General features: G+C 39.2%; 1 protein-coding gene across 1 annotated transcript; it reads right to left on the bottom strand.

The window, feature by feature from the left end:
- Positions 1-1796: 1796 nt before the first annotated feature.
- On the bottom strand, positions 1797-3237 carry LOC124606413 (piggyBac transposable element-derived protein 2-like). The gene is made up of 6 exons (XM_047138394.1): positions 3190-3237; positions 2872-2995; positions 2708-2790; positions 2501-2614; positions 2098-2430; positions 1797-2012 (listed from the first exon to the last, which is right to left on the bottom strand). Exons 1-6 carry the CDS (start codon positions 3235-3237, stop codon positions 1797-1799), a joined length of 918 nt encoding a protein of 305 aa, XP_046994350.1.
- Positions 3238-20394: the final 17157 nt, after the last annotated feature.

Here is a 20394-nt window from a genome sequence, read left to right as displayed (position 1 = left end):
TCTCCTACCTTCCAAACTTTACAGAAGCTCTCCTGCGAACCGTGCAGAACTAGCACTCCTGAAAGAAAGGATACTGCGGAGACATGGCTTAGCCACAGCCTGGGGGATGTTTCCAGAATGAGATTTTCACTCTGCAGCGGAGTGTGCGCTGATATGAAACTTCCTGGCAGATTAAAACTGTGCGCCCGATCGAGACTCGAACTCGGGACCTTTGCCTTTCGCAGGCAAGTGCTCTACCAACTGAGCTACCGAAGCACGACTCACGCCCGGTACTCACAGCTTTACTTCTGCCAGTACCTCGTCTCCTTTCTTTCAGGAGTGCTAGTTCTGCAAGGTTCGCAGGAGAGCTTCTGTAAAGTTTGGAAGGTAGGAGACGAGGTACTGGCAGAAGTAAAGCTGTGAGTACCGGGCGTGAGTCGTGCTTCGGTAGCTCAGTTGGTAGAGCACTTGCCCGCGAAAGGCAAAGGTCCCGAGTTCAAGTCTCGGTCGGGCACACAGTTTTAATCTGCCAGGAAGTTTCATATCAGCGCACACTCCGCTGCAGAGTGAAAATCTCATTCTGGATGGCTAGATGAAACCTGAACTATGCATAGAAAGAACCGCTTCAATATAGGACAGAAGGTAACTGAAAGAAATATGCAATGAGATGAACAAAATGACACTTCTATTCAGAGACAATAATTGTACTGAAGTCACAATGATTTATGATAGTTCCCTGGATATTACAAAAGGTAGAACATGGTTCTTAATAGGGTGTGTAATCATAAAGGACAGCAGTCCATGCCCCCACACTGGTCACGAGGTTAATAACTTTGTGCTAGGAGGTTCCATTCCTTCACCAGCATGGTGGACAACTGTTGATGCGTGTGGAAGTGCTGCAATACGCAATCGTGTAGCTAGGTAGTTATGGTACCCAGAGCAGTGTTTTAAGTCACCACCCCTACTTGGGGGGAGGGGGGGGGGGTGGAGATGTTTTATAAATAATATGGTTTTTAATGAAGCAGTACAAATAACTAAAGCTCTTCTTAATAATATATAACTTCAACATGTAGCTTAGAATCTCTTGCTTTCAATTTTTTTCCACTGCAAATTTTGAAATTGCTTCGTCAAAGTCGATATCTTTAGTTACAATATTTTTGACAGAATTGCCTAACTCTGGAGTTGTGCTTGACTCATTGTGGATCTAAGGTAATTTTTAACCCTTTGTGTGTCACATTTAGAAAAAAAAAAAAATTGGGGAAAATTTTGTTTGTGATGAATATTTACTGTATATATTGCACATCTGCCATATCCATTGCAAAAGTTCTTTTGAAGCTATTGGTTAATAAATAAAATGATTCCAAATGGCATCATTGCCACAGAAATTCACCATAAGTGTTACTTAGGTGTTAAATAGTCAGTGTAACTACATGTATGTTAGGAAGACATGAAAAGGAAGCAGCAGTTGGGAAGGGAGTGAGACAGGGTTGTAGCCTCTCCCCCCGATTTTATTCAATCTGTATATTGAGCAAGCAGTAAAGGAAACAAAGGAAAAATTTGGAGTAGGTATTAAAATCCATCGCCGATGACATTGTAATTCTGTCAGAGACAGACCCGTAAAGCAGCCAAGCGTTCACACAAGCCATGTCTGTGAAATGGAAAATAATTCTCAGGTAGTAACTCTTACTTTTTAAGTTTATTCTGTATATTTGGACCAACATATCAAGGAGGTCCACTCCTCCCACGATCATATTATGCTCCTGCACAATGTTGGGACGTGGAACATCTATATACGATCTGTTTTCTTTTCTTTTTTTTCAACGTTCCACATTTCCAACAGGTTCCTTCCCTTTATAAGTAGCAATCAGTTGGACAGCTTTACTGTCATACCATTTCAAAGTTATAATTTTGTTTTCTTCATCTACACGGTAATCACAGGTTCCTCTGTCTTCTTTTTTCATCTCTGAATCATTTTTCACTGTTTTTTCTGATGGTTCCCACAACATATATTCCTTCATTTCTAAGCTGTACTGCTAGGTTGGGGAAAGAAAACCAGTTGTCCATAAAGAGTTTGAAATTGGCGTGCCTAAGCAAGTTCTCAATCAGCTGAGTCACTACATTTCCACTCATTCCTAACTCAGGATTACTTGCAGTGATTGTTCCCTTCCCAACATACACTTCAAAATCATAAATGTAGCCACTTCCACCAGTTCGAGCAAATACTTTCATGCCCCATTTGTGTGGCTTTGATTCTTTATACTGGCATAGAGATGTATGTGATTTTAGTGGAATGATAAGTTCATCAGTACTATTGTATTCTTCAACTTCGGTTTTTAGAAAATTGTTCTTTAGTTGATCTAAAAATGGCCTGACCTTGAACAACTTGCCATGATGAGGGTCATCCCTGGGTAACATATTTGCATTATCGTTCACAAGCAAATACCTCCTGAACTTGTCAAATCAACAGAGTGCCATCACATCAGCTATTTTCCCAACACATCTTGTAACTCAGCACACTCACAATACCACTTAGTAAATGAATGCCAATGAACTGTCTTATTTCATTGGCGCTAGTGTTTATACTTTGTTGTAACACTTGAGTAGAGTATAGATTTGCCTGCGTAACTAAATTCAACTAAATTGTCAGTTACAGTCTCATCAATAAAACTTTCAAAATATTACAGGGGAGAACGTTCTTCACTTGGTGGATCTGAGAACTTCACAGCACGCTAAACATCCCATAGCCTGCAGATCCTTGCATATCCACATATAACTCAGGCAATTTGCATTTCCTGCTCCTAAAGTTCCAAGCTGTACAGATAGGGGGGTTTCATCATCAGTAAGAGCTTCTTCTAAACTGTCCAGTTCAGGTTCTGTCTGTAGAGGCAATACTTCCTGATGGATCATAGTCACTTTCATCATCTAAAACAATTTCGTCATCTGATATTTCAGAGTCATCGCCATGCAGAAGAAGAATTTCATCACCCAGTAGAACTTCATGTTTTCCACACTTCACCTTTAAAGAAAATATGATGCAAGAATGAAAACTACGAAATATTATATAGGAACAAACACAATTCACTCTTATGATACTAATTCATTTTTGCATACCTCATACATACTAATGCATCAATGACTCCAAATGGCGTCATTAGAAATTACGTAATAATTTCTCAAAAAAATGTATACATAACTGTATCGTAAACTTACCGGGTTTATTTCCCTTGCCCTTGAGGAACTTGGTAAAGTTGGTTCCATAACCAAGAATTTCAGTATACACAGAATAAAACTAAACAACAATCGTCGTTCACTCACAAATGCAGTAGCACAACTCACAATGCTTCTTTGTCCTGCACTTCAAACAACGAATCCCGAAAGCAAACGCCACTGCGATCTGTTGGCCAAACTTAGAACTACGCGAAACGATGCCAGACAGTATCATCGAAGCATTGGGGAGCTCAAAAAAGCCAGGAATACTTAATGATGTCATTTGGAATCACAGACGCAGAAAGGGTTAATTACTCTGAATTTTGAAAACCTCTCCTCACATGATGCTGCTAAAACTCACAGAATTTATAAAAAGTCTTATTAAATTCATACTGAATGAGAGGATCTGTAAGAATCTCAAATGTATTCAATCAAGAGATTCTTCTTTTGGAACTTCGACAGCTTGCAGAAATCTTCTGAGGCTTGGAGTTTGTGCAAAGATTCAGTGTTCAGAAATCTCATCATAATTGTCAGCTAAGCATTTTATGATCATGGGAAGTTTAATTTCTGACATTTTAGTCAGATTTCTGGGCTCTAAAGCAGCATAATGATCTAATGGGTCATATGAATAAAAAAGAGAACATTCTCCTGAGAAGATTTTCAGAGCAGAAGAACATCCTCTGAGAAAGTTCTCTGTTTCATATGAATAAAAAATTCAAAGCTTATTCTCCGATGAGAGAGTTCCTTCCCACTACCTCCTCTCCTCCTCAAGAAGGTTCTCAGTGTGTGCCATCTGCTGTGTCCAGCACAGGACCCACACATAATGTTACATTTCATTCAACTTGGTCAAATAGGCACACAGTTCAGTGTATAATTATATATAACTGGCATCAGTGTATACTGTTGCACTACTTTGCGATCTTACTTTTATGTGCAGAGAGAAATTATTAGGATGATTATGGAGAGTTTGCAAAACTGCATTTTCCTGCGATATTACCAAATTTTCGACATGGCCAAAACTTTTTGTTGTTGATATTAGGTGAACGCATTATGCAAATGAAAACTTAAGATTACATGACATTTTCATCTACTCCAAACCTGAACTGTGAGATAATTTTAGTTAAATATGACACACAATGGTCCACTTGTGTGTCAAGTATGTAAGCAGTTGCCCGTCCAGTTCGTTACAAGAAACAGATCACTAGATTTTTAATACACCAGTTATTAATTTTCCTGATTTGCCTACTTATGTATAATATAAAAAACATAAGATTTATGTTGTGATAACGCATGATGATGAACGTCTGAAAATTTCAGTGACTAAGTTTGATGTTTCTCATACATCAGTCTGAAAAATTGGGTCTGATCAATAGCAACAAAAATGTTTTAATTTTCACTTCATTTCAAAAGGACGCTCCTCTTCCTTCATGATTTTTGGGAAGGAAGTTCACCAGGAAGATAATATTATTATTGTTAAATCCATATAAACCTCTAAAATTTCTCTCTTCAGTATTTCTTCAGACTACATATATCTTTTCTTGGTTGAAAGCAACACATATTCTGTCATTTTTACTAAAAAGAACTCGGTAATGCTTAAATCTCAATAGAGCTTACTCAGCTCAAACTATGCTACAGAGCTGACTTCAAGAAATGGGGAATGTCCTCCACTTGTGAGATGCTCCACTAATTGTGTTCATACAAAATCGGATAATTTCTTTGTTTTGAGCAACTTCCCCCTTCTTTTATTCACAATGAGAACATTGCTGGGAGAAACATACTATTCGGCTCACTTTATTCATGCAAATCTGAGAAAGTTCTCCAAAATTTTGATTATAAAGTATATTCTGCATTTTATGTATAGGACCCAATATACATTCTGTCGTTTTCCAACATTCAGCGATTCCTTGTAGAAACTTGTTGATGCACCCTAACATTGATTTCTCAGCACCTAGTGCAAAGTCAGCATCTCATCTGCAGCCTTCTCTCTAGGCTTCATTTTATTCTTCCTGATAGTTCTATCTTTTTCCACAGGAATACCCATCTTGTCACATGTGTCATTAGCAAATCAAAGTGCTATGTCAACATAATAATTTTTCTTATCTTTTAAAAAAGATCTTTAGACTTCTGATCTTGCTAATACACGTTCTAAAACTGACTCCAAAAATCTGTAAATAGTTTTGAGCATGGTTAGAGTCTTCTAAGATGGTACTCCATAAACACATAAAACGAGAAATCACGCAATGATATCAATTTGTCGTCATCGGCCAGGACGCCCCTTGCGGGGCAGGTCTGGCCAACTTGGTGCAGGTCTTATTACATTCGACACCACATTGGGCAACCTGTGCACCAAATGGGGATGAAATGATGATGAAGACAACACAACACTCAGTCCCCGAGCAGAGAAAATCTCCGACCCAGCCGGAAATCGAACCCGGGCCCGCAGGATGGCAATCCGTCACGCTGACCACTCAGCTATCGGGGTGGACAATGATGGCAATGACGTTACAGCAGTTCCTCTGAGTTGTATAGTTTCCAAAGAATCAGACAGTGTTTCATGGCATTGATATTTTTTTAAAGCATTGAAACACATGTTTAACAGCTTTTTAGTGAGCATTCAGTTGTGTATTTGAAAGCCTCATAATTGTAAATCCGATGGTTTATACAAGGATCATCCATATGTTGGTAAAACCTGAGTAAAATATATACAAACTTTAAAATGTTCCAAAAAAAGTCGCACATAAAGGAACTGTTGCAAAAGCATGTGATCACAGATTAAGAGCCTGGTTTGCAATATTTAGCCCAACTGTGACTGAGTTGAGTGTTCTAGTGTGATCAAGTGTTCCCTTAGTACAGCATCATATTTCAGTAACAGTCTAATCAGCTGCAGAAAGTTTCATTTGTTTTCTGCCAGCATATACCCTCAATGGCCACAGAAAGGAAGATTTTGTTCAGCAAAAAATATAATGACCTCTAGCAATCTCTTTAAAACATCTCTCAGTTTCCTTTTTTCTATTTCAGATGCTGCCTGAGTAACTTGATCAGTTGTTCTTGTGACAGTTGGACTTGTTCTTAAAGGTTTCCATTTTTGAAAACAAATTCGGTGCTTCTCTCAGGTTCATGGTTGCAAACTATGAGACTTAGTTTTGACCAAGCTTGAAAACCAGTAAGAAATATAGATTTCTGCTGAGCAGAAGAAGGACGCCAAGATATCTCAAATTATGCTCGCCTTAAATCGGTCAGAGGGTGTGAAAGGACAATTTAAGGTAGTTAATGGATTACTTTGCAAGAAAAACTTTGATCCATTTGGAAACGGGTGGCTACCAGTGATTCCTAAACACATGCGCTTAGATGTTCTACAGAAATTCCATGACACACCTGAGGCTGGACATTTAGGATTTATTAAGACGTACAATAGGATCCAGAAGAGATTTTTCTGGCCAGGTTTATTTAGGAGTGTTCATCATTATGTGTCGCTCTGTCGAGAGTGCCAGAGGAGAAAGGCAGTTCCTCAGAAACCACCTGGCCAACTCATACCAATTCCACCAGCCGAAACGCCTTTCCAGCATGTTGGGATTTCCGGTGTCTGCTAGTGGCAATAGAGGGATTATTGTTTGCACTGATATCTGACGCACTATGCCATTAGAAAAGGCGTGAAAACAGCCAAAGCATTCGAAGAGGCCAAATTCATTGTAGAAGACATTGTATTAAAACACGTTGTCCCAAGGTCGTTAATTACTGATCGAGGGAAAGTTTTTCAATCGTATCTTGTGCCAGAGATAAACCGTCGGTGTAACATTACTCATCATGTGATGACTGCCTACCATTCGCAAACAAATGAGCTTACAGAACGCCTTAATAAGACCTTGGCTGACATGCTATCAATGTTTGTTAATGTTCAGCAGAGCAACTGGGATGAAGTGCTGCCTTTCATGATGTTTACCTACAACACAGCCAAACAAGACACCACAGGATTTACACCATTTTTCCTGGTGCAGGGGTGTGAGGCGATGACTACGATGGACACTGTGTTTCCGTTACATCCTGACGACGTGGACGATGACTACATCGGCCAAATGTTAACCAGAGCTGAGGAAGCTTGGCAGTTAGTACGACTCCGCGTGCTCCGGGCTCAAGAAAATGATCGCTGAAGGTATGACGCGAGCCATCGCGCTGTTGGCTACCAGTCTGGTGACCTCGCCTGGATCTTCACTCCTGTTCGGAAGGTTGGTCTCTCTGAGAAGCTCCTCAGACGCTACTTTGGACCTTACAAGGTTGTAAGACAGTTGTCTGATGTTACTTAGAAGTTGAAGATTTCGACCCCGACACAAGACGACAAAAGATCAGAGATATGGTCCACGTCCTTCGAATGAAGCCCTATAAAGATCCAGGGTAAATTCGAAGCTCCAGCGACAGGCAACAAGCAAAAAGGTACCGAAGAACGTAGCGGGGAAGTTCTAAGAAGAGCACCGCCAGGGCGAACATTAGTCATTGGGAGTCGGAGTATGCAGGACCATTGACTCATTCCCGGACTAGGAGGACGTAACAATGAGACTCTGTTCTCTTAAGGAGTGAGCAATGTCGCAGAAGAAGCTGAGTAGTGCAGTCACCATAGTGTTGTGGTTATGGTACTAGATTGTTGCATGGAGGGTCGTGAGTTCAAAACTCACCTTAATTGAAACATTTTAATTTCTATATTTGGTTCTAGTACATTCCAGAAGTATCCACAAATGGCAAGAATCATTATACTGGAATGTTCTGTAGCTGTATACATACTGTATGAGTTCTGGCCGGAGGCAGTTCGCTCTCTGCTCTTGTATGTGCAAGTGCTGAATAAACCTTCATTAAGTGAATTTAGCATTCATCTTTCACGTACTTACACATTCCTCTGTGTGACAATATACATGACACCTTCGATTGTATTGGCCAGAGGAGCCCATGGAAGTGCTGCCAATCGTGAATTTGACTATGTCAAACCAGATTCTGGGACCTGAGCAAATGCAGTCCATAGACAAACTCATCAGCAAGCAGGAGAGACATATCTCCATGGAGACATTAATGCAACATGTGAGTCAGTACAAGGAGAGTCAGTATTCAAGGGAAACAATGTTGACCATTGTCATACCAATTAGTACAGCAACGTGCCTAATCCCCCGGCCAATACCGAGGTGCTTCATTCTGAAGTTAAGGGTATGAAATTAGACGTATTAGAAGAAATGGAGATTTTAAAACATCTATGGTATGACAAAGACTGCATCCTTAACGACCAACTCCAGTTAAAAAACAAAAATTTTTCGAAGGTTTTATCCCCTTGCTCAGTGCTTCACATTCTGCCATACAACATAGAAGATAGCTGATGCATTTATGCGGTCGCTTGGTGCCACAGGTGGTCAATTCGTTCAGTCATGCTCTAGGTTCCCTTAATTTTAGTAACGACTGATGCCCTTACAAACATGGGCACACTAATGTTCAAAGTATTCTCACTTCTTACAAGCTCCAATTAATATAAATAGCTATTCCCACTTAGTCATAATATACAAGTTGAATATGGTGATGCAAGGATGTTTTTAGTCACATTCATTCCAAGTCCGAGCTATGGCCTAAAATTAGGAAATAAATCACTAAAGTTTTTTAAAAAACATTGAAGTGATGTCGTACGTCTCTTCACGCATATACAAATAACTTTGCATACCATTTTGGTAACACGTAACAGCACTAATCACTTTGACCTCTGTCACTCAATAGATAATCAGGGCGATGAGAGCAACATTGTATGCCCTTTCACGCATTTATATTAAGCCCATTACATTATTTGACCTTTCACATCAGCAGCTATTAGAACATAAAGATAGTTTGTCTGTTCCACGCTATATGCATTCACAGACCTCACTTGATTAAGCCTCATGGTTCAGTACCTCAAATACCTGATTTTAAGAAACTAATTTAGCTTTAGGTTCTTTTTACACTATTTTGGTACATATCTGATAGCACTATCCAAAATGACCTCTGTCTGTCATTAGATATTATGGGCGATGAAGGCAATGTCATACGTACTTTCACGCAATTACATTATGCCTATCATATTAATTTGACCCTTTTCTGGTCAATAGTGCTTAGAATTTAATATAGTAACTTTACACTCTTATCCAAGCATAGTCATCAAATACTATCACCAACCCCAAGTAATTGAAAAATCAGTTATTCATCCCCCATATTTTTAGTCTGCTTCTAGCTGAGGGTATTTTGTCTGTCCTGCAAGCATGCGTTTACCATCCGTGGAATTTGCTATCCCACATATATAGTTTCAGCCTATCCACATTTGATAGGTCTATAAAATCACCCTCGAGCTCGGACATTATACATACACAAGCATTAACTTCCTGCACCTTTGACCCGGTTATTGGATCACTTTCATAACACATTTTATGCCAATCACATGGAAGAAGACAATTTCTCAATTTGTGCATGCGTGTTCCTTTCTGACATTCTCAGAGCCTAGCTGCCGGCGCCACCTCACTTTACCTGAGAGCCCGCGGCCCACCGAACGTTGGCTGGGGTGAGGAAGCACGCTTCTGATGTTTGAGCTAAGTACAGCTATTGAAATGGCACACATGTACCATTTATTTTACATTTTATGCGAGTCTTTTACCTTTTAGGGCGTTCTGTATTAATGTTGGACCATGCCTCTTTAGGCAGTTTGTAGTTTTAGTGTGTTCCGAAGAAGGTGTGGTTATCCACACTGAAACCTAGGTCAACATCCGGTTTCTATTTGCAATCAAGGCGGATTCTTTATAATCATTAAGTTATTCACGATTACTGACGTGCTGCAATGTTAAAAGTTCTCTACTACAGCAACACTTACTCTGCTAACCGTGGTTCTTGGTTATATGTATAGAAAGTGGAACATAAGAGAAAGTTCAGACTCAGCCACTGTTAAGATTCTGGTGGACTGGATTCCCAGAGACTAGGAGGCAACAGATGGAGAACTGTAGCAATAAACTAAATTGAGCAGAAACTAAGGGATATAGGACAAGTAGTGTTTAAGGGAACTTGATGGTAAAAGTAATCCTGAAAGAGTTGTGTCAGACACCAGGATCTGTCATTCTAGTGTGAGGATATTCTAGTAAAGGTGACACAAGGTACCAGCTCTTGTTCAGAGGGAGACCAATGTAGTGCACCAACTGTATTCAGTCAGAAACACACAAAATATAGAGCAGATTACATCTGAGCCAGTCGCAGACAAGTGCAGATGTTATGCATCACAAGACACAACACAGCCCTTGAACACTGTGAGGCAAGCCCGCTAAGTGAGGTGTTGAAATACCTGACACAGCAGCAAGTGAAAAAAGGTGGAAGCCTTTCCGCAACAGCAACCGCGGAAGTGATTAGTATGCATGCTGCAAGGCATAGCAAAGCCCAAGCAAGCACAGCCTTTGAGTGTATAAATAACTAGCCACTTTTGTACTGAAATATTGTTGTGTTAATATTTCAGCACTACATTAGCTGTGACTTATCCGTTTTGCTGCCATAGTCACTGAGCTGGAGGACATCACGAATGAAAGCAGTGGTGTTACGCCACTGGTTGGCCATGCTGCGCTCTGTCAGCATTGCGGGATGTCAAGCTCACACATAAGGGAGGCAACTGGATTGCCTCGGCCACACTGGTGATCATCGAAATCTATCATGGTGGAGAACTGCAATAAAAGAATTTGAAAGCACAAAACAAATCTACTGACACCAGTCCTATTTCAATAAGTACTTGATGTTATTTACAATAAATATTTGATGCTGTTATGATGAGATCAAAGAAATTATTCAGATAGTTAAAGGAGACAAAAAGTTAACTGTGATGGGGGACTGGAATCCGATAGGAGGAAAAGAAAAAGAGGGAAAAATGGTAGGTGTATATGGACTGGGGGGAAAGGAATGAAAGAGGAAGCCACCTGGAAGAGTTTTGTGCAGAGCATAATTTAATCATTGCTAACATTTGGTTTAAGACTCATGAAAGAAAGTTGTATACTTGGAAGAGATCTGGAGACAACGGAAGGTTTCAGATTGATTATAGAATGATTAGACAGAGATTTAGGAACTAGATTTTAAATTGTAGGACATTTCCAGGGGCAATTGTAGACTCTCACCATAATTTATTTGTTATGAACTGTAGATTAAAACTTAAGAAATTGGGAAAAGGTAGGAAATTAAGGAGATGGGGCCTGGATAAATGAAAGAAGCATAGATTGTTGAGAGCTTCATAGGGAGTATCAGTCAACAGTTGACTAAAACATGGGAAAGGGATATAGTAGAATGTGAATGGGTAGCTTTAAAATATGAAATACTGAAGGCACCAGAGGATCAAATAGGTAAAATGATAAGGGCTAGTAGGAGTCATTGGATAACACGAGAGATAATGAATGTACTGACGAAAGGAGAGAAAATTTAAAAATGCAGGAAATGAAGCAGGCAAAATGGAATACAAATGTCTAAAAAATGAGACAAACAGAGAGTGCAAAATTGCTAAGCAGGAATGGCTAGCAGACTAATGTTGTAAAGATTTAGAAGCATATTTCAGTAGGGGAAAGATAGATACTGCCTGCAGGAAGATTAAAGAGACCTTTGGAGAAAAGAAACCCACCTGTATGAACATAAAGATCTTAGATGATAAACCAGCCTTAAACAAAGAAGGGAAAGGTGAAAGTAGTATACAGAGGCGCTATACAAGGGAGATGAACTTGAAAGCAATGTTACAGAAAGGGAGGTGGACATAGATGAAGATGAGATTGGAGATATGATACTCCAAGAAAAATTTGACAAAGCTCTGAAAGATCTAAGTTGAAATAAGGCCCCAGGAGTAGACGACATTCCATCAGAACTACTAATAGCCTTGGAAGAGCTAGCCATGGCAAAAAGCTTCCATCTGGTGTGCAAGTTGTATGAGACAGGTGAAACATCCTCAGATTTCAAGAAGAATGTGGTAATTCCAATTCCAAAGAAAGCAGGTATTGACAGATAAAAAATTATTGAACTATCAGTTTAATAAGTCATGGTTGCAAGAACTAACACGAGTTCTTTACAGAGATTGGAAAAACTGGTAAAAACAGACCTCAGGGAAGATAAGTTTGGATTTGGGAGAAATGTAGGAACACATGAGGCAATACTGACCCTATGACTTATCTTAGGAGATACCTCAAGTCAAACCTACATTTATAGAATTTGCAGACTTAGAGAAAGCTTTTGACAATGTTGACTGGAAAACTGTCTGAAATTCTGAAGGTAGCAAAAGTAAAGTACAGGGAGTGAAAGACTATTTACAACCTGTACAGAAACCAGATGGCAATAATAAGAGTCAAAGGGCAGTAAAGGGAAGCAGTGGTTGAGAAGGAAGTTAGACAGGGTTGTAGCCTACCCCCAATGTTATCCAATCTGTACATTGAAAAAGCAGTAGAGAAAACTAAAGAAAAATTTGTAGTAGGAATTGAAGCTCTGGGAGAAGAAATAAAAACTTTGAGGTTTGCCAATGACATTGTAATTCTGTCAGAGACCAAAAGACTTGGAGGAGCAGTTGAATGGAATGGACAGTGTTTTGATAGGAGGAGGTATGATGAACATCTACAAAAGCAAAACAAGTATAAAGGAATGTAGATGAATTAAATCAGGTGAAGCTAAGGGAATCAGATTAGGAAATGAGACACTTACAGTAGTAGATGAGTTTTGCTGTTTGGGCAGCAAGATAACTGATGATGGCCAAAGTAGAGCATGTAAAATGTAGACTGACAATGGCAAGAAAAGCATTTCTGAGGAAGAGAAATTGAGTATAGATTTAAGTGTCCGAAAGACCTTTCTGAAAATATTTGTATGGAGTGTAGCCATGTATGGAAATGAAACCTGGACAATAAGCAGTTTAGACAAGAAGTGAATAGAAGTTTCTGAAATGTGGTACAATAGAAGAATGCTGAAAATTAGATGGGTAGTCACATAACTGATGAGGAGGTTCTGAATAGAATTGGGGAGAAAAGAAATGTATGGTACAACCTGACTAGTAGAAAGGAATGGTTGATAGGACACATTTTGAGACTTCAAGAGATCACCAATGTAGTACTGGAGGAAAGTGTAGAGGGAGACCAAGAGCTGAGTACAGTAAGCAGATTCAGAAATTCGTAGGTTGCAGCAGTTATTCAGGGATGACGATGCTTGTACAGGATAGAGTAGCATGGAGAGCTGCATCAAACCAGTCTTCAGATTGAAGATCACAACAACAATAATGTATACGGGATGTGTCAGAAATGCAATTGCAACCCAGTTAAGGTCAAATGCAACAACTAAAGTTTGTAAGCAACACTTAATATTGATTTTGGTAGGTAATCAAATTGTAGTAGTGCCATAAGTCATTCTTACTTTTTACTTAGTTCCTGTCGTTCCCTTTGGAACAAAGGGCAGTGACAAAATTCGTCACCTGGTACGATTTCTAGCAAGTCTCTTCACTTCACTCCAGGTTTTCCCATCATCTGCAGCTTCTCTCTCGATTGTCCTTTTTCCAGGTCTGTTTGGAATGACTATGTTTTCTAACTCCTTGAGAGTTCCAATCCAACGCTACCCTTTCAACAGCTCCTTCTGGCTTCCTCAGTGTATGTCCAAACCAGTTCCATTTTCTTTCCTTGATTTATAAATTGAATGGTTGCTGATTTGTCTCCCTCCAAAGATCTTCATTTGTTAATATATCTGGCCGTCTCGCATTTAAAATATGCCGGAGACAGTGGTTGGTAAAAACTTGCTGCTGGTTTTCGATGTGGTTAGTACCTTCCAAATTTCGCAACCATACAACAGAACAGCCTTCATATTGCCATTGAAAAATCGGAGTTTGGTCTTCTTTGAGATGTTCCCAGTTCTCCAAACAGGGTACAGTTGTACAAATGCACCATTTGTTTTGCGGATGTGGCTACAGACATCCTTCTCAGCACCTCCTGTAGTTGTGACTATACTTCCAATATAGAGGAAAGATTGGACCTGTTCTACATCCTCTCCATTAATGGCCAGCCTATTCATGATGGTTGAATTTATCCACATTTCTTTGGTTTTGCGAACATTTATCTTGAGGCCTGCAACATCTGCCTCTCTCCGTAACCTTGCCACTTTCTCTTCGATGTCTCGATATCATTGTGCCATTAAGCAGATGTCGTCTGCGAAATCTAGATATTTGAGCCTATCCCGCATCCCCCATTGCACACCTCTCTTCCCCATAACTCTCTTCATCACATGTCCAACACCAAAAGAAATAGTGTTGGCGAAAGAATACACCCTTGTCGTACTCCCGAATTAACTTGGAATGGCTGTTAGTTCGCCATTATGTAGTACTTGGCATTCATAGTCTTCATACATTTCCTTGATGATGTTAATAATCTTTGTTGGAATACCATATTTTGCAAGTGTATCCCACACGACTCTCCAATTAACAGAGTCAAAAGCCTTTTCAAAGTCGATGAAGGTAAGGTAGAGGTTGTGTTGCCACTCTGCACTTTGTTCCAAAATAAATCTGAGACTATTTATAAGGTCCTCATAGCTTTGATGTTTTCTAAAACCCACCTGCTCTCTCTTCAGTTGTGCTTCAACAGAATCCTTAATGCAGTTTAAAATAATCCTTGAAAGTACCTTACTCACTAATGACAATAGGGTAATGCCCTGCCAGTTATTGCAGTTAGTAACATCTCATTTTTGGGGGTATTTTCACGATAATAGGTCATTTCCAATCTGTTGGCAGTTTCTCCTCTCTCCATATCTTCTCCAATATGATGTACAATAACTCAAAAGTGGTGTCCAAGTCTGTTTTCAGCATCTCAGATATTAAAATATCTGGTCTTGGTGCCTTCCCATTCTTGATCTGCTTCAGCACTATCTGAGTTTCTGCTTTCGTGGGTGCATTTACACCCATGCTTGGACTAGGATCATTGTATTCCATTTGTTCTTGTTCTTCTACCTCACCACCAAGGTCTCTATTTAGAACTTCATTAAAGTGTTCCTTCCATCTACATGATTGTTGTTCATGTGTAGTTAGTATCTCCCCTTTCTTATTCCTTACTGATCGGTGCCTCTGGAAGCTTTTCTTTGAGAGCAACTTAGTGATATCATATAGCTCTTTCATATCCCCCCTCCGCACTGTCTGTTCTGCTCTATCAGCCAGTTCATCTATCCATCTTCTGTGGTCTCTTCTCACACTCCTTTTCACTTCCTTATCTGCTGCTCTATGATCAGCTTGTGTCTGTGCTTTTTGTTGCCTGGTCCTGCTCTGGTTTACTCTTCCCTTGGCCTCCTTTCCATGGGTGATCTTCCTCCAGGTATGTTTGGACATCCAATCTCTACCCAGGTGATTTTTAAAGCCCAGTTATATCTCACTCACTTGCACAAAAGTATTCTTCACTTCTGTCCACATTTCTTCCATGTCCTTATTCTCAGTCATCTCCAGTTCCAGCACCTGGAATCTATTCTGGAGTCCCAGCTGAAACCCCTCAGCTATCTGTGGATCTTTCAGTTTACCTAAGTTGAATCTTCTATTTCTTTCTGGAAGCCACATTCTTCATTCGGAAACGCAGTAACAAGATGGTGGTCGCTACTTGTGTCTGCTCCTCTTCTATTCCGCACATTTTCCAGGCTCCAGCACCTGGAATCTATCCTGGAGTTCCAGATGGAACCCCTCAGCTATCTGTGGATCTTTCATTTTATCTATGTTGAATCTTCTATTTCTTGACTCGAATTTCTTCCTGGAAGCCACAATCTTCATTCGAAAACTGGAAGTAACAAGATGGTGGTCGCTACTTGTGTCTGCTCCTCTTCTATTCTGCACATCTTCCAGGCTCCTCCTGAACTTCCTGGGTATTGCGACATGGTCAATTTGATTTTCTGTAGTATGATCTGGGGATACCCATGTTATCTTATGACATGTCTGTTGAGGAAACAAGGTCCCTCCTATTACAAGGTCATGGCTTGCGTAGATGTCACTAAATCTTTCCCCAGTATCATTCATTTCACCCAAGCCATGTACACCCATTATCTGTTCCAACCCATAATTGATATCTCCCACCTTGGCATTTATTTCTCTCATAACAATGGGGATATCTTTCTTGCTCATCAATTTAGTACTGGAGGGAAAAATAGAGGGAGACCAAGAAATGAGTACAGAAAGCAGATTCAGAAATACATAGGTTGCAGCAGTTATTCAGAGATGAAGAGGCTTGCACAGGATAGAGTAGCATGGAGAGCTGCATCAAACCAGTCTTCAGACTGAAAATCACAACAACAATAATGTGTATGGGATGTGTCAGAAATGCAATTGCAGTCCAGTTAAGGTAAATGAAACAACTGAAGTTTGTAAGCAACACTTAATATTGATTTTGGTAGGTAATCAAATTATAGTTGTGCCATACGTTATACTTGTGATGCATTCTTTGTGTCCCCAATACTGCTGTGTACTTAGGAAGACACATTTGTATTTGACATGTACATGAATTCGAAATTAATCTGTCTTGAATGATTCATGCGTACAATAGCAGTTAGTTATTATAATTTTTTCCAGTTAATTATGACAGGAAATTCACTTCATGGGAAAACAGATGTGATTTTTATGTGAGGCCACATAAGTGATAGTGCATGCGAGTCACATGGTTGTACATGATTCCAGACAGAAGACAGCAGTCATCAAACCTTTGATGCTGCTTCTGTCTGTTGTCAAACAAGTGGGTCATTCTAATCCTGTGTAGGAAACGAGTCTTAAATATAGTTACGCTTGTACACACTCAAATGTATGCTAACATACGAACGTGATAAACGCACGTATATTTTGAGTGCAATCATCCCCCGTGGCCTGGATAAAAAGAATTACAGTTAAATGCATTTATTCCTCTTAGAACGTAAATGCCTGGACTTCGAAATTAAATGAAAAGAAAGACTGCAGGTTCTGAATGTCGCGGCAAATATATTGAAATTAACGGTAGCGGCCACGAAAGGAAAAAGATGAACACATTCACGTACCTCTATTGTTGAGCAGCGTCGCCATGAAGATCGTCGCCTCCATCTAAATTCTCTGCATAAAATTAAAATAATAGTAATAATTTTCCAGAAATTCGGGAGCTGGGACCCATGGTATCACAAAATACGAAATCGCTGTGCTTCAAAATCACTTTCATTATTTAACCCAATTTTATCAGTAAGAAATGGCACAACACGTCGTCTTAACACTAGGACAGGATGACAGCGAAAGGTAACTTATTCTAAAACTAATAAAAGAAGAGCGTAAAGCTTCTTTTGTTCAGCAAATGCTTTACGCATTAATCTCTGGTAGTTGAACTAGTGTCTATATATTCATGAAAAAAATTATATAATTCCTCTACATTGCCCCCTTGGTCGAATTGTCCAAAGAAATGTCAAATTCCGGGCAATGAGCCCAATCACTTTACACACTGGTAGTTCTTGACTCCTCTACACACGTACTTAAATGGCATTGTTCATTTCTTTGATGGAGTTCTCTTCATCACTTAGTTTATATAGTTCTGGTGCTGGCACTGGTACTTAGCAAGGAAAACAAAACGTACACTCTAGAGCACACAAAATACTTACATACTAGATACAAAAATTATTACATCGTCCTTTATATTAAATACATGGATATTACAACATCTTTTACACCAAATACATGGATATTACATTACATCATCTTTTAGATCAAATGTATAGTTCATTTTTTATGACGATTCACAGTGTCATTGTTCCTACGTACAAAAAACATCTTCAATCACACGTTGACAATAACATTACATTTCACAAGTCTTTTCTATGATTCTGCAGTTACATTTTTGTTGAAAACAAGAAAGTTTTACAAGAACGTCGTATATTTCAGTGTATCGATCCAGGCTGTATGGCTGCAAGGGTATCTGGAGTAGTAAGTGGGAGAAATTCTTCCTTACAGTTGCTTATACTCTCCACTTCCTCCCTCTTTTATACCAGAATCTATTTGATAATGTCCTTTCTGGGTTTCATAGCTGTCTCATCATGGGCAAAATAAACATGTAACAAAAGAAATTCACAGACATTAGTACTTATTCTAGCTTAACACTAACATATACACAAACATGGGCACAGTTCAATGAACATGGGTGTCGTTTTTTATATTTTGTTTTGTACCGTGGGACGTAAATCATGAGCTGTAGTGGTGAGATTTTATTTAGTATGTCAGGAAATCGAGTCTCTACGCCTCTTTGCACTATGGTGAGCGTCCATTTGAACATAGATTTTTGTTTCCTATTCAAATTGCCCTCCAGCTTCACGCTGTCAGTCAATAATGTGTCAGTTACAAGCAACCGCATGCACAACAATGAGTCTGGCGTCACGCTACGCGCCGTTTGAGTCCAGTCGTGCAAACACCATCGGATAGTGATGTCGCGCGCGCCGACCAATACATTTCCATGAAGTGTTCTGTGCAGCGTTTGTAGCTTCGAATGTGACGTAAGTCCTTTCTTACTCCAATTCTTTACAAAATATTTCCAACTCGGATTGGACAAAGTATTGTAAACATAAGAGAAAATCAGACATTGCTCTAAAGTCAGCATAGATTCTTGGTACTCTCATGCCGAAGATAAGACCAATTATTAAAACTTTCTGGTGTTACTGAGTGTCAAGCAGTGTACTTCTCAGTGATGTTGGTAATATTCTGTAACGTAGATCGTAAGTCGTAGTGACGTAAAAGTAATATAGTTGCCTCTTCGCCGATTGAAGTCTCGTAGCCTCTCGACGAACGCGGCCTGTAAAGAATTCAGGTTGTTTCGACATTGTCCAATTTCTCCGCCCATCAGTTTCCTGTAGCTTAGCTCGTACATATTTCTTTTACTGTATTCTAGAAGAGACGGTATTAAGTATGCCTCATATCATGTTTACAAGTCGTACCTCAGCAGTGTACTTGCACTCAAGCGTGTGTATAAAGTTGAAAAATTATTTTTATTTCAGTAAGATCACGCTAGTTTTTTTTATTCCTAAACTCTATCTTTGGATGCACTTTACTTAGATCAGGTTGTCGTGTGTATGGTGTACAACACGCTCAACTTTCATTCGCAGCCAGAAATCATATCATAATCGGAGCATTAAAAAAAAATTAAATATCGTTTTGATCGATATATTCATAAATAAAGCCTAGTGGTGTGGACATGTCAAAAAAATATATATTCTCTCTGGAACATGGCATGTACTTGCGTGACCGTATACTTATGTACCTTGGGGAGTCCAATATTTTCTGTAACTTACCCTGTACCTTATAATCTTGAAACAAGTGGCAAAAAAAAAAAAAAAAAAAAATGTTCCACGGTTTGTGCTAATTGTTCGCTCCAGAATCCTTTGTACATAAACCATAAACTTAAAACTAAAATACCACTGTGATAAGAAATTATTCAGTCAACCTTCCAAGTACATCCTATGCTAACATCGCTAGTCATCAACTGACTTGTATGTCCTAGCTTGCATGCGTATTGAGTCTACAATCACTGACAAATTTAAACAGAAGTAGTGAAATGCTCTGATTCACCTAGCTGCATAGGAAGATGTACCTACTTTAACCTAATCGTATTTCTACTTTTTACCATAGTTTACTTATTTCTCTCGTGTTAAAGTGTGATACATAAAAATGGTGGAATTTCCTCAAGTCCTTTGATTTTACCATTGTGAGGATATGCAAGTAATAACATCCGTAATGCGGAATATGTACAATAATATACGGATCAGTATATCTTATTTGCCACTTAGCGTTTCTCTTGGCTGACAGAGAAGATTTGACATGGGTCTTAAGTAATACTTTTTCTCTAACCACAAATCTGGTAACACCATGTAAGTGTTTGTCGAAATGTTTTTTACGGCGTTGAGCTTGTTCTGTAATAGAGATCAATACTTGTCTTACCTTTTCATTTAAATCTCCAGGTTGTCTTGGAACAGATGGGATGGGGTTAACCCATTCATTTTTTTTTTTTTTTAAAAAGGCTTATTAAGTAAACTAGGTGAGGTATCCATTAACATTTTAGATAAGGACTTTACTAATAATGCTGATGTAATCTGTTGTAGTGAACACTTTATGAAACTTGGTTGTGACACACTGCAACTGAATAACTACAACCTAGCAGCTCTTTACTGTAGACAATATTTAGATAATGGAGGAGTGGTGATTTACGTTAAGAACAAAACAGCTTA

The sequence above is a fragment of the Schistocerca americana genome, chromosome 3 (genome assembly GCF_021461395.2).
Source record: "Schistocerca americana isolate TAMUIC-IGC-003095 chromosome 3, iqSchAmer2.1, whole genome shotgun sequence".
NCBI lineage: Eukaryota > Metazoa > Arthropoda > Insecta > Orthoptera > Acrididae > Schistocerca > Schistocerca americana.
Note: the sequence above shows the minus strand (reverse complement) of the source record. Positions and strands in the feature narration are given on the sequence as shown.

Excerpts from the sequence above, each read along its gene's own strand:
- LOC124606413 (XM_047138394.1), bottom strand. The coding sequence starts at position 3,237 with ATGGAACCAACTTTACCAAGTTCCTCAAGGGCAAGGGAAATAAACCCG. Across the intron at positions 2,791-2,871 it reads TGACTATGATCCATCAGGAA|CTTGGAACTTTAGGAGCAGG; the intron begins GTATTGCCTCTA and ends CTATCTGTACAG. Across the intron at positions 2,615-2,707 it reads CAGGCTATGGGATGTTTAGC|TTGAATTTAGTTACGCAGGC; the intron begins GTGCTGTGAAGT and ends CTGACAATTTAG.